General features: G+C 37.6%; 1 protein-coding gene across 1 annotated transcript in view; it reads right to left on the bottom strand.

Annotated features, from left to right (window-relative positions):
* LOC126091853 (eukaryotic translation initiation factor 2A) overlaps window positions 1-12,397 on the bottom strand; it is a 189,465-nt gene that overhangs the window by 72,004 nt on the left and 105,064 nt on the right. Inside the window, exon 9 of the mRNA XM_049907118.1 lies at window positions 621-795. Coding sequence (XP_049763075.1) covers window positions 621-795 — 175 coding nt within the window. The remainder of the gene's footprint in view (window positions 1-620; window positions 796-12,397) is intronic.

Raw genomic sequence — 12,397 nt, 5'->3', positions numbered from 1 at the left:
ATTTTCTTACATACTTGGCAACTACAGAACAATGAGCATTATAGTAATATGCTGATTCTGGAATGTTAGAGCACGACAAGATGAAAATTTAATTTCCATGACATTAAAGAAAATTTTGCCATGGACATCATTGGCAGGTGTGGACTGGTGGCACAAGTTAACTCAACAAGCCACTATAAGCACATTCAATGCTGTTCAGAGATATTTTCATTAATTTCAAACAATATTCACTGCCATTTGCAAAGAAATGACAATTAGGGCAGATTATCTGTAGAATAAAACAAAGTTTTTAAGAAGTAGTAGTAGTAGTAACTTGGTAATGACCAGCTCCTCATATCTATTGGAGATGGCAGCAGTAGCAGCTGCTGCTGCTACTGTTGTTGTTGTTACAACAATAATCATAATCTAATGTTAAATCAAACTAAATATAACATGAAAAGCTTAATGGTAACTGATTCTAGTAAATCATGTTGAAATTAAAACTATTTGTAAGTAAGGTTTTTTATTCAAGCTTCAGACAGTTACAATCTTATGTTCATGGAGACAATAACAGGAAATCTGGGTATCTCCATGACTACAACAAATAGTAGTAATAGAAATTCAGTCATAGCTTTACTTACCCATTGCCCACTCTGAGCCGTGGAGCAGTTGTGGCAGTCATGAAATGTTCACCATCTGGTGACCATAAGAGTAATGTTGTATCAGGGGCACTCATTTTTGTTATCAGCTTCTTTGCTTGTGTGTCCCAGATTTCTACATAGCCTTGCAAATTACCAAAGCCTCCCAGCAAAAGAAGTAGATAAAAGTCAAGGAATACATATGATAAAAAATACAATAATTTATATGCCGTTAATACACAGTTATAACATCATGACAGTTATGTAACCATCAAGTCACTACCCCCCCCTCCTTGCAAAAGCACCACATGGCTTTTAACACCAAAATATTTGCTACAAAGAACTAACAGCAACTTATTAAATGCTACTGGCTACTGATTACCACAAGCAATTTTGGACCACTTCTAACAAAAACACACAATCACTGCAAAACTGTGAGATACAGGGAAACATCAGTACATCTAGCAAATATGTTCCTATTGACAGGACATATAAAAAATAATGTGAATACTAACATGAGAAGTATGCACGGTTAACTGGTGTTATGTCTGTGAAACGCATGCTGTTCACAGGCAAACAGCTGTAAGGACATTATGAACAAACTGACAATCTCTCAGGTACATTATTTATGTATTTTTAAATTAAGAAATGACCATCCACTGTACCATTAAAACACGATAACTGACAAAAGATGCAGTTTGTATGATAGGTACGAACTTTATAAGAACCAAATTTATAGTTACATTACAAAGTACGCTATGAACTAAGCCAGGGTCAGCCAAGGCGTGCAAAACTGCACACGCGCACAGTGCACTGCAAGCGCATGGTCCGAAGCGTTGGCCTGTCTTAGCACTGCTCAGTCCTCCTTCGAACCATTCTGAACAGCATGACATTTCATTTAGTCCAGCTATGTGACATTGTTTCTTCCAACATCTTATGCAGAATTTTTTGGCTGGCACACCTTTTTCCAGTTACATGGAATCTAGTTTTGGTGCTGTTTATCCTTCACTATTTATTTGTGGAGTAAAGGGAGTTCACAGGTTAAGTGGTTGTTTGCAAAAATAGAGGCTGCATAGTGATTTATAATCTCAAGTTTTAAAAATGTGTAGAAACCATAGAAGGATGAGAATTCTCAATGGTTATTTTGCAATCACATAATTGATGGGTACCACAAATTTGCAATAGAATGACATTACATCACCATACAGACAGAAAGATTTAGTTGACAATGAAAGAGCAAAAAATTACAATGATCAACAGACTCATTGTGCTGTACATCAAGAAGTATTTTGTGCTACATTAGCAGGCATGGAGCACATGATGCAATTGGTGGTATGAATAGTAAATTTTCTTAAGTCACATGTGCTATTAGACTATCAGTTGCAACTGTTGTTCATGCAATTGAACGAAAAGCGTGGAGACATTATATATTATTGCAAAGTACATTGTTTAAGTCAAGGGGCATGTTTGGAATGATTTCTCAATTTAAGACCTACTATCGTTGAATTTCTGAAAGAAAAAGGAAAGCAGGAAGGAAAATTAGATAATCCAGAATGGATTTTAGACTTCGCATTTTAATGGCTTTACTTTACACTGTGCATGGTAAAACAATGCAAGGTGAAAAACATCCTATTCCTGATTTGGTTGGGATACATTGCGAAAGAAAATCACATTGTGATAGGGATAACTTCTAACAAAAATGTTGTCCATTTCCCTGAGCATTAAAGAAAACATGTATTCTGAAGAATTCATGGTGGTACTGAAGGAATTACAAGAATAGTTTTCTAAACATTTTGAAGACACTGCCAATCTTATATTTGTTTTAAAGCTGGTTTTGAGATCATTTGCTGTTCCAGCTGAATGTGCCCCTGTCCATGTGTAAATGGAACTGATTGATCTGCAATGCAATTCCTGTTTAAAACTAATTTTTTATGTTAAAACAGTCCACTAGTCTTACTTGTTTTCCTCGGGAAGAATTTCCATGTCTCCATAAAGACGCTGCAAACATAATACAATGTTTCTGACAACATATTTGTAGAACAGCCTTTTCTCAACTATGAAATTAATTGGAAAGTCGCAATTACATGGGAACCTGACTGACAAAAATCGGCAAACGTGTCTTGTCTCTGTCCGTATGCTGACAGTCTGTGCTAGGTATAAATTTTATTGTCTTCAGTGTGCCTAAAATAATCAAATAATACTGAATTTTTCTCATCTCTTTGTGATCCATGTTGTCATGAAATATGAAGCCAGGCCACATGCAAGGACTTAGTGTTCCTCGCATGACGTGTTGCCATCTAAATGTGAGACATTCACAGTTTTCCATTTTTTCTGTTCTAATATAACAATAACATAATTTCCTAAGTGTTGGTCATGGAACATTTAATTTTCTGGAACAGATAAATGTATCTATTGGGAATGTTACCTGAAATGGGTCACTACCCTATACTACATAATGGTCAAACATAAATTCTTATTTTTAATGAAACATTTTGTGTTATATTAAGCCACAATGATATAAAAGAAATTGGTCAGACAGTTAAGAGGGAAGAAAAATTTAATTGTGATGGGGGATTGGAATGCGATAGTAGTAAAGGAAAGAGAAGGACATATAGGAGAATATTGGCTGGAGGAAAGGAATGAAAGAACAAGCCGCCCTGCAGAATTTTGCACAGACCGTACGTTAATCATCACTAACACTTGGTTTACTACTCGTGAAAGAAGACTGTATAAGTGGAAGACACGTGGAGACACCAGAAGGTTTCAGATTGATTATATAATGTTAAGACAGAAATTTTGGAACCAAATTATACGACATTTCCATGAGCAGATGTACACTCCAACAACAATTTATTGGTTATGTACTGTACACTGAAACTGAAGAAACTGCAAAAAGGTAGGAAGATTTTGGTTTAACACCCTGTCAACAGAGATCAGAGATGAAGCACAAGTTTGGAGTGTTAAAGGCTGGGAAAAGAAACCAGCCATGCCCTTTAAAATGAACCATCCCAGCATTTGCCTGAAGTTATTTTGGCAAATCACGAAATCCCAAATCTGGGTGGCTGGGTACAGATTCAAACCATAGTACTCCTGAATGCGGGTCCAGTGTGCAAGCCACTGTGCCATCTCGCTCTGTGCAAAAAGGCAGGAAATGAGACCTGGATAGGATGAAAGAACCAGAGATTGTAGAAAGTTTCAGAGTAAGCATTAGGTAATGACTGACAAGAAATGGGGAAACGAATAGAGTAGAAGAATAATGCATAGCTTTAACAGATGAAACAGTGAAGGCAGCAGGGGATGAAATAGGGCAAAAGGCAATGACTAGTATAAATCCTTGGATGCCACAGGAGGTGTTGAATTTAACTGACGGAAGGAGAAAATATAAAAATGCACCAGATAAAGCAGGCGAAAGGAAATACAGGCATCTAAAAATAATTCTGGCCATACTTAAAAATAAAAAATTAAAAAAAAAAATGTTGCTCATCCTATGAAGGATGAAGTATATAAAATGGCTCCACCTCTCAGCGATTTATGGGGAATAGTACTTATTTGCAGCAATTTACATAGAATTTAGGTTGTTGGACACTTAAAATTACTGTTACATCACAAACACTGCAACACAGAGAATTCACAATATGTACTGAAATATTCCGAGTGGAACTCAGGCAGCTGGGCCCATAAAGACTTTTAGGTCTGTACTGCAACTTGTGTTTGAGTCATTCATCAGTCTTCCCATATCACATGAATGTCATCCAAAGTATTTTATCTTTCAAAAAAATATAGTGTTTTCACCAAAGCTACATTTTGGCTTGACAAAGTATCACACTTGATTTAAAGGTACAAATTTAGTGAAGTGCAATGTACGTTCACGACACTGATTTGTATTGTTTCTGTTAGAGCTCAGACACGATACTTCATGAGATTACTTTTTTAACATTCCAAACAATTTAAAATGTAAACTTACAAGGCCAGAAATGTCATAATTAATAAAATGCTCCTGGCTATTATGCTGTAGTCGAACGGATTTCACCTTCAAAACCCAGTGTTTCATCCCCATCTGAAGAGGACATTTCCATGGCGGATCATAGCTTCTTTGAATGACTGGTTCACACCCTGGCTCGCTACTGACTACAGCAAAATTCTGCTTCTGTGCAGTGGAGTGACGTTTCATTTTTTTTTAATGTGCAAACACAGTTGGCTGTTGTCGACTGCTGTCATTGTCACCCCAAGTTGGAAGACTGGTACACATTTTCTTCAGCACTGGAATCCAAATGTCATTCAATTTCATGCCCTCTTCCTCCATACTGAAATGCCTGGGGTGTTTTACAACCTCTATGGCCTCTCTCTATAGCCTTTCATGGTATCCGCCTTTGGTTGCCGATAATTGAGTCCTATAGAAATGAATGTGGTGGTCTCCAGGCTGTAAAGCATTTTCTGCAACAGCTCATCCATCAGTCTCCCCTCTTCTGCAGTTGTCCTTGTGCTCTTCTAGTCGTTTTTTGACCGTTATTTTTGTAGTACCCAGATACACCTCCCCACAACTATACAAAATCCTATAAATTCCTGCTTTTTCCAGTGTTTGGTGAGCATTCTTAACCAATTTTAGGTCATCTTGTATCTTCTGGGTGGGTTTGTTTGTTACTGAGATGTTCCGCTTCAAGATTTTTCCTACACAGTCAGTAAAGTCCTCACTGAAATTCAGGAAAACTTTTGATTTCACCAGCACTTGAGCATTGCTATTATTTCTATGCAGTGGTCTAACGTTATTTTCACCTCAGCGAACAAATAACCATTCTTGAGCAATGAACGCACTGGTGAGATGTTTTAATTCTGCATCAATCAGCTCTGGTTCGCACATTTTCCTTGCTCTGTCCGCCACCGTTTTTATGAAGCCTCGCTTTTGTTGTTGTTGGTGGTTCGAATCCCTGGACAGGTAATAGTCTATGTGCATGTGTGTTCAGTAAACCACATGGCCCAAGCAACCATATTCTTTCTTGAAGACTAGCACATCAAGAAAATTCAGTCTTCCACCTGCTTTCTCCTCCACGGTAAACTGACTCTTCAGATTGATCCCATTCAGATGTTTATGAAATTGATCCAGTTCCTCCCTGCCATGCCGCCACAAAACAAATGTTATCATCCATATACCAGAAGCAAATATTTGGTTTCTTGTTCACAGTTTCCAATGCCTGCTCCTTGAATTTTTCCATAAAGAAGTTCACTATAACTCAGCTTAAATGGCTCCCCATAGGAACACCATCCATCTGTTAATAGAAATCATCATTCCATTTGAAATACATGGATGTGAGGCAATATTTAAACAGTTGTGCAGCATCAGGGGGAAAAATTTGATTCAGCTGTTGCAACACTTCATTGAGTGGAACCATAGTGAACAGCAATATCACATCAAAACTAACTAATATGTCCTCTGTCTGTAACACTATGCCATTTGATTTACTGATTAAATGTGCCAAATTCTTTATATACAAATCTAATCGGCCAACATACCATCATAATAAAGTAGTCAAGAACTTGGCAATCGAATAGGTGGGCTAACCAATAGCAATCACTAAGGAACAAGTTTTTTGTGCACATTTGGCAATCCATAAAGTCTTGGTGGTAGCACAACTGAATTCAATAGACTTTTCTGAATGCTCTGTTCGACAGAGGACTTCTTTACCAACTGCATAACAGTTCTAAGCATCTTTTCAGTGGGGCCTCTACTCAGTTTCCTTTGCGTCTGCTGATCTAATAAGTCGTTAATCTTACTATCATAGTTGGTCATAATCACTATCACAGTTGGTCATAGTCTTACTATCATAATTGGTCACAACTTATTGGATCTACAGACATACAGGAAACTGAGTAAGGAACCCACTGTCAATGTACTTAGAACTGTTAAGCAGTTGATACAGAAGTTCTCTGTCGAACAGAGCATTCAGAAAAGTTTGTTCAATTCAGTTGTGTTACCACGAAGACTTTATGGATTGCCAAATGTGCACAAAGATCATGTACCTCTAAGGCCCATAGTGATTGGTATTGGTTTGCCTACCTATTTGCTTGCCAAGTCAAGTACTTGACTACTTAATTGTGACCATATGTGGGCCGACTGGATTCATATATCATGAATTTGGCACATTTTGTCAGTAAATAAAATGGCATAATGGTACAGCCAGAGGATGCATTAGTTAGTTCTGATGTGGTATCACTATTCACTATGGTTCCACTCAATGAGATATTGCAACAGCTGAACAGGATTTTTCTTCCTGATGTTGCAGAACTGTCTAAATATTGCCTCACAACCACATACTTCAAATGGAATGATGAGTTCTATGAAGAGACTGTCACTATAGGGAACCCCTTAAACCCGGTTATAGCGAACTTCTTTATGGAAAAATTTGAGGAGCTGCCATTGGAAAATGCGAAAATACACCGAATATTTGGTTTCTGGTACATGAGTGATATGTTTGTTTTGTGGCAGCATGGGAGGGAGGAACTAGATTGTTTTCATAAATATCTGAACGGCATCAATCCGAAGATTCAGTTTACCATGGAGGACGAGGCAGACAGAAGATTGAATTTTTTTTATGTGCTAGTTTTCAAGAAAGAAGATGGTAGCTTAGGTCAGTCAACTTACCAAAAACCCATGCACACATACCGCTACATACACTATGATTCAAACCACCACCCACAACAATAGTGAGGCAGAATAAAAATGTTGGCTGATAGAGCAGGGAAAATCTGCAAACCAGAGCTGCTTGACACAGAATTGAAACATCTCACCGAAGCATTCATTGCTCAAAAATAATTATTCGTTCGCTGATGTGAAAAGAGCATTCAGACCACTGCATAGAAATCATAGCAATGCTCAAGTGCTGGTGAAATCAAAAGTTTTACTGCATTTCCGTAAGGATGTTACTGACTGCATAGGAAAAATCTTGAAAAACCCACCCTGAACATACAAGATCAGCTAAGATCACGTGAGGATGCTCGCCAACTGCTGGGAAACGAGGAATTTATAGGAGTCCGTGTAGTTGTGGGGAGGTGTATGTGGGTATTACAAAAAGACTAGTCAAAAACAACTAGAAGAGCACAAAACCAATTTCAGAAGAGGAAAGAATGACAGATAAGCTGTTGCAGAAAATGCTTTGCAGCCATGAGAACACCACATCTATTTCTATAGGACTCAAATACTGGGAGCCACAAGCGGATATCATGACAGTTACAGAGAGAGGTCATAGAGATTGTAAAACATCTCCAGAATTTCAATAGGGAGGAGGAGGGTGTGGAATCAAATGACATCCAGAGGCTCACATATGCTTATGGTAGACCAAATAGACTGTGCTATGAAGTATGAAGAAACCCTCAATAATGTGGCAAACAACTTTACAACACATAACAGAACAAAATGACATTACTATGAATATTTGAAAAACTGCTAAATTTGAAGATGAGCAATATAAATTTGAATTTCCCTGTGATAAAAAAATAATTAACATTTAATACTGGAGACACTAACACAGCGGTTTCTGTGGCGAAACAACTCCTTTTGCTGGCTTCTACTGGCATTTTTTGAAACTTCTAAGGTGCAGGAGAATTTTCAGACCACCAAAATTGGAGAAAAAGGTTTGCTGGCATTTGGATAAATATAGTACACACAACATCTATACAAGGGAGGCACTATCATATCAGGAGAAGAGGATATAGATGAAGATGAGATGGGGGATATGATACCACGAGAAAAGTTGACAATCACAGAAAGACCTAAGTTGAGACAAGGTACCTGGAATAGATGACATTCCAACAGAATTACCGATATACATGGGAGAGAATGCCATGACAAAACTATTCCATCCTGTGTGCAAGGTGTATGAGACAGCTGAGATACCCTCAGACTTCAAGAAGAGTGTCATAATTCCAATTCCAAAGAATGCAGCTGCTACACATGTGAATATTACCGAACTATCAGTTGGGGAAGGTCAATTTGGATTTGGGAAAAATGTAGGAACATGCAAGGCAATACTGACCCTATGACTACACTTAGAACATATGTTAAGGAAAGGCAAACCTACATCTATGACATTTACGGGCATAGAGAAATCTTTTGACAAAGTAGATTGGAATACGCACTCTGAAATTCTGAAGGTAGCAGGGGTAAAAATATAGGGAGCAAAAAACTATCTACAACTTGTACAGAAACCAGATGTCAGGTATAAAGAGTCGAGTGGCATGAAGGAGAAGCAGTTGTTGAGAAGTCAGTGAGACAGGGTTCTGGCCTATCCATGACGTTATTCAATCTGTAAATTGAGCAAGCAATAAAGGAAACTAAAGAAAAATTTGGAGAAGGAATTAAAGTTGATGCAAAAGAAATAAGAACTTCAAGGTTTGCCAATGACAATGTCATTCTTTCAGAGACAGCAAAGCAGTTGGAAGAGCAGTTGAATGGAATGGACAGTCCTCAAAAGGAGTATATAAGATGATGATCAACAAAAACAAAACAAGGATAATAAAATGTAATCGAATTAAATCAGGTGATGCTGAAACAATCAAATTACAAAATGAAACAATTAAAATAGTAGACAAGTTTTGCTATTTGGGCAGCAAAATAACAGATGATGGCCGAAGTAGAGAGGATGTACAATGTAGACTGGCAATGGCAGGAAAAGCATTTCTGTATACAAGAAATTTGTTAGCACTGAATGCAGATTTAAGAGTTAAGAAGTCTTTCCCAAAGGTATTTGTCTGGAGTGTAATCATGTATGGAAGGGAAAAAAGACAATAAACAGTTTGGACAAGAAGAGAACAGAAACTTTTGAAATGATGTGCTACAGAAGAATGCTGAAGATTAGAAGGATAGATCAAGTAACTAATTGAGGAGGTACAGAACAGAACTGGGGAGAAAATAAGTTTGAGGCACAACTTGACTAAGAGAAGGGATTGGTTAATAGGACACATTGTGAGATGTCAAGGGATCACCAATTTAGTAATGGAAAGAAGTGTGTGTGTGTGTGTGTGGGGGGGGGGGGGGGGGGGGGGGGGGGGGGGGGGGATGAAAATTGTAGGAGGAGATCATGAAATGAATACAATAAGCAGATTCAGAAGGATGGTAGGTTGTAGTAGTTGTTTGAAGAAAAACAGGCCTGCGCAGGATAGAGTAGCATGGAGAGCCACATCAAACCAATCTTAGGTCTAATACCACAGCAACGCAACATATTAACGCCACATATTGTTGCATGATATGCTATTTCGTTTCTCATTCACAATTGCTGAATTACAATTTCACAACATGCATTTCTTCATATTTGTTTATCCCTGGGAATCTTAACGGAAATCTGATTTTAGTCTCCACAGCCCACCCAACTAGTCACATCTTGTCACCGACTAGTCACAATTTGGTGAAGAGATTCCTTGTCTTCCTGTCAATTATTTTAAGAATTATTTCCCAAGATTGTGTGGGCAATTAGCTTGGTTTTTTATTGGATTTTAATTAGCATGTCATTCTCATTAATTTCTTTTACTGTCTACTTATAAGCTTTTCTTTTTGCCTAGAATGCTTTTGTTATGGTTCTTTATGCCTCAGCTCTCTTCAATGTAGGATGTCAATCACTACTGTTGGTTTTTTTCCCCTCCCAGGTACTCAAGAGCCCATGACCCTCTCAAATTTTTAGTATTTATTTATTTATTGTTCATCTAACTTAGTCCCTTACAAGGTGTAGACTTTTTAATCTTAAACTAACAAATACAATTTTAGTAGCTGTTCCATGTCTCTGTATCCTACTGTCTTCTGCCAATTGCATGCAATTTATTCTTTATCCCAGCAGTTGGGTAATCTGCCTTGTGGTCCTAGTTTTATTTTTCTAGAACTCCAATCTATTTATTTTTATTTTTATTTTTATGTACACGTCAAGTTCTGTAGGACCAAACTGAGGAGCAGATCTCCACGGTCATGGAACGTGTCAGTACATGACAGTACAACACAAAAGCAAGAACAGATAAAAATAAAATGTTTATGAAGTTGAAAAAAAGTCAGTCCAAAAGTTTAAGTAAACACAATCAACAATACAACAAGAATCAGATTAATTTTTCAAGGAACCCCACCAGAATAGAAGGAGTGAGCCATGAGGAAACTCTTTAGTTTCGATTTGGAAGCTCATGGATTACTGCTAATTTTTTTTTAATTCTACTGGTAGCTTATTGAAAATGGATGCAGCAGTCCATATGCAGGTTTGATTTCTACCAAGTATTAACTGAGTGAAAGCTGCTTATTCTGGTGAATATGCTAATATTGTTAAACAAGAAATGACAGTAAGGAATATATATGTATATTGAGAGGCCAATGTCAAAATACCCAGACTCATGAACAGGGGTCGAAAGAGGTTCGTGAACTTACACCAATTATTGCCCAAACCACACGTTTCTGAGGCAAGAAACATCCTTTTAGAATGGGAAGAGTTACCCCAAAATATAATACCATATGACATAAGCGAATGAAAATAAGCAAAGTAGACCAATTTTTGTGTCAAACTATCACTCGCTTCAGATACAGACTCGAATAGTAAAAATGGCAGCATTAAGTCTTTGAACAAGATACTGAACGTGGGCTTTCCACAACAGTTTACTATCTATCTGAACACGGAAAAATTTGAAACTGTTCACTTTCACTAATCATATGCCCATTCTGTGAAATTAAAATGCCGGATTTTGTTGAATTGTGTGTTAGAAACTGTAAAAACTGAATCTTACTGTGATTTAACGTTAGTTTATTTTCCATGAACTTATCTCATTAACTGCACTATTTGAAACCAAGCCAATGTTGCATACAACATCCTTTACTACCAAGCTAGTGTAATCAGCAAACAGAAATATTTTAGAGTTACCCGTCATAGAAAGGGCATATCATTTATATAAATAAGGAACAAGAGTGGCCCCAACACTGATCCCTGGGGCATCCCCCCCCCCCCCCCCCCCCCACCCCCCCCCCCCCCCCCCCCCCCCCCCCCCCCCGCCCACTTGACCGTACCCCACTCAGATCTCACATCACAGCCATTCTCAACACTGTGAATTATGACCTTTTGCTGTTTGTTGCTAAAGTAAGAGGTGAACTAATTGTGAGCTACTCCCCGTATTCCATAATGGTGCAACTTCTGGAGCAATATTTTGTGATCAACACAATCAAATGCCTTAGTTAAATACAAAAAATATGCCTAGCGTTCGAAACCTATTGTTTAACCCATCCAGTACCTCACAGAGAAAAGAGAATATGGCATTTTCAGTTGTTAAACTACTTCCAAAGCCGAACTGTACATTTGACAGCAAATTGTATTATATAAAATGATCAATTATCCTTACATAAAAAGCCTTTTCAATAACTTTAAAAAAAAAACTGCTGGCATAGAAATAGGTCTAAAATTGTCTACATTATCCCCTTCTCCCTTTTTATAAAGCGGCTTTACTACTGAGTACTTTAATTGTTAAGGAAATTGACCATTTCTAAAGGAAAAATTACAAATACGGCTAAATACAGGGCTAACATGTGCAGCACTGTACTTTAATATTCTGTTAGGCACTCCATCATACCCACGAGAGTCCTTAGTCTTCAGTGATTTAATTATTAACTTACTCTCCTTCTTGTCTGTATTGCAGAGGAGTATTTCAGACATCAATCTAAGAAAGCCACTTGCCAAGAAAGTTATATGACTCCCTGTAAAAAATTAAATTTTTATTTAATTCACCAGCGATGCTCAGAAAATGATTGTTGAATACTGTACATATATCCGATT

This window comes from Schistocerca cancellata, chromosome 7 (genome assembly GCF_023864275.1).
Source record: "Schistocerca cancellata isolate TAMUIC-IGC-003103 chromosome 7, iqSchCanc2.1, whole genome shotgun sequence".
NCBI lineage: Eukaryota > Metazoa > Arthropoda > Insecta > Orthoptera > Acrididae > Schistocerca > Schistocerca cancellata.
Note: the sequence above shows the minus strand (reverse complement) of the source record. Positions and strands in the feature narration are given on the sequence as shown.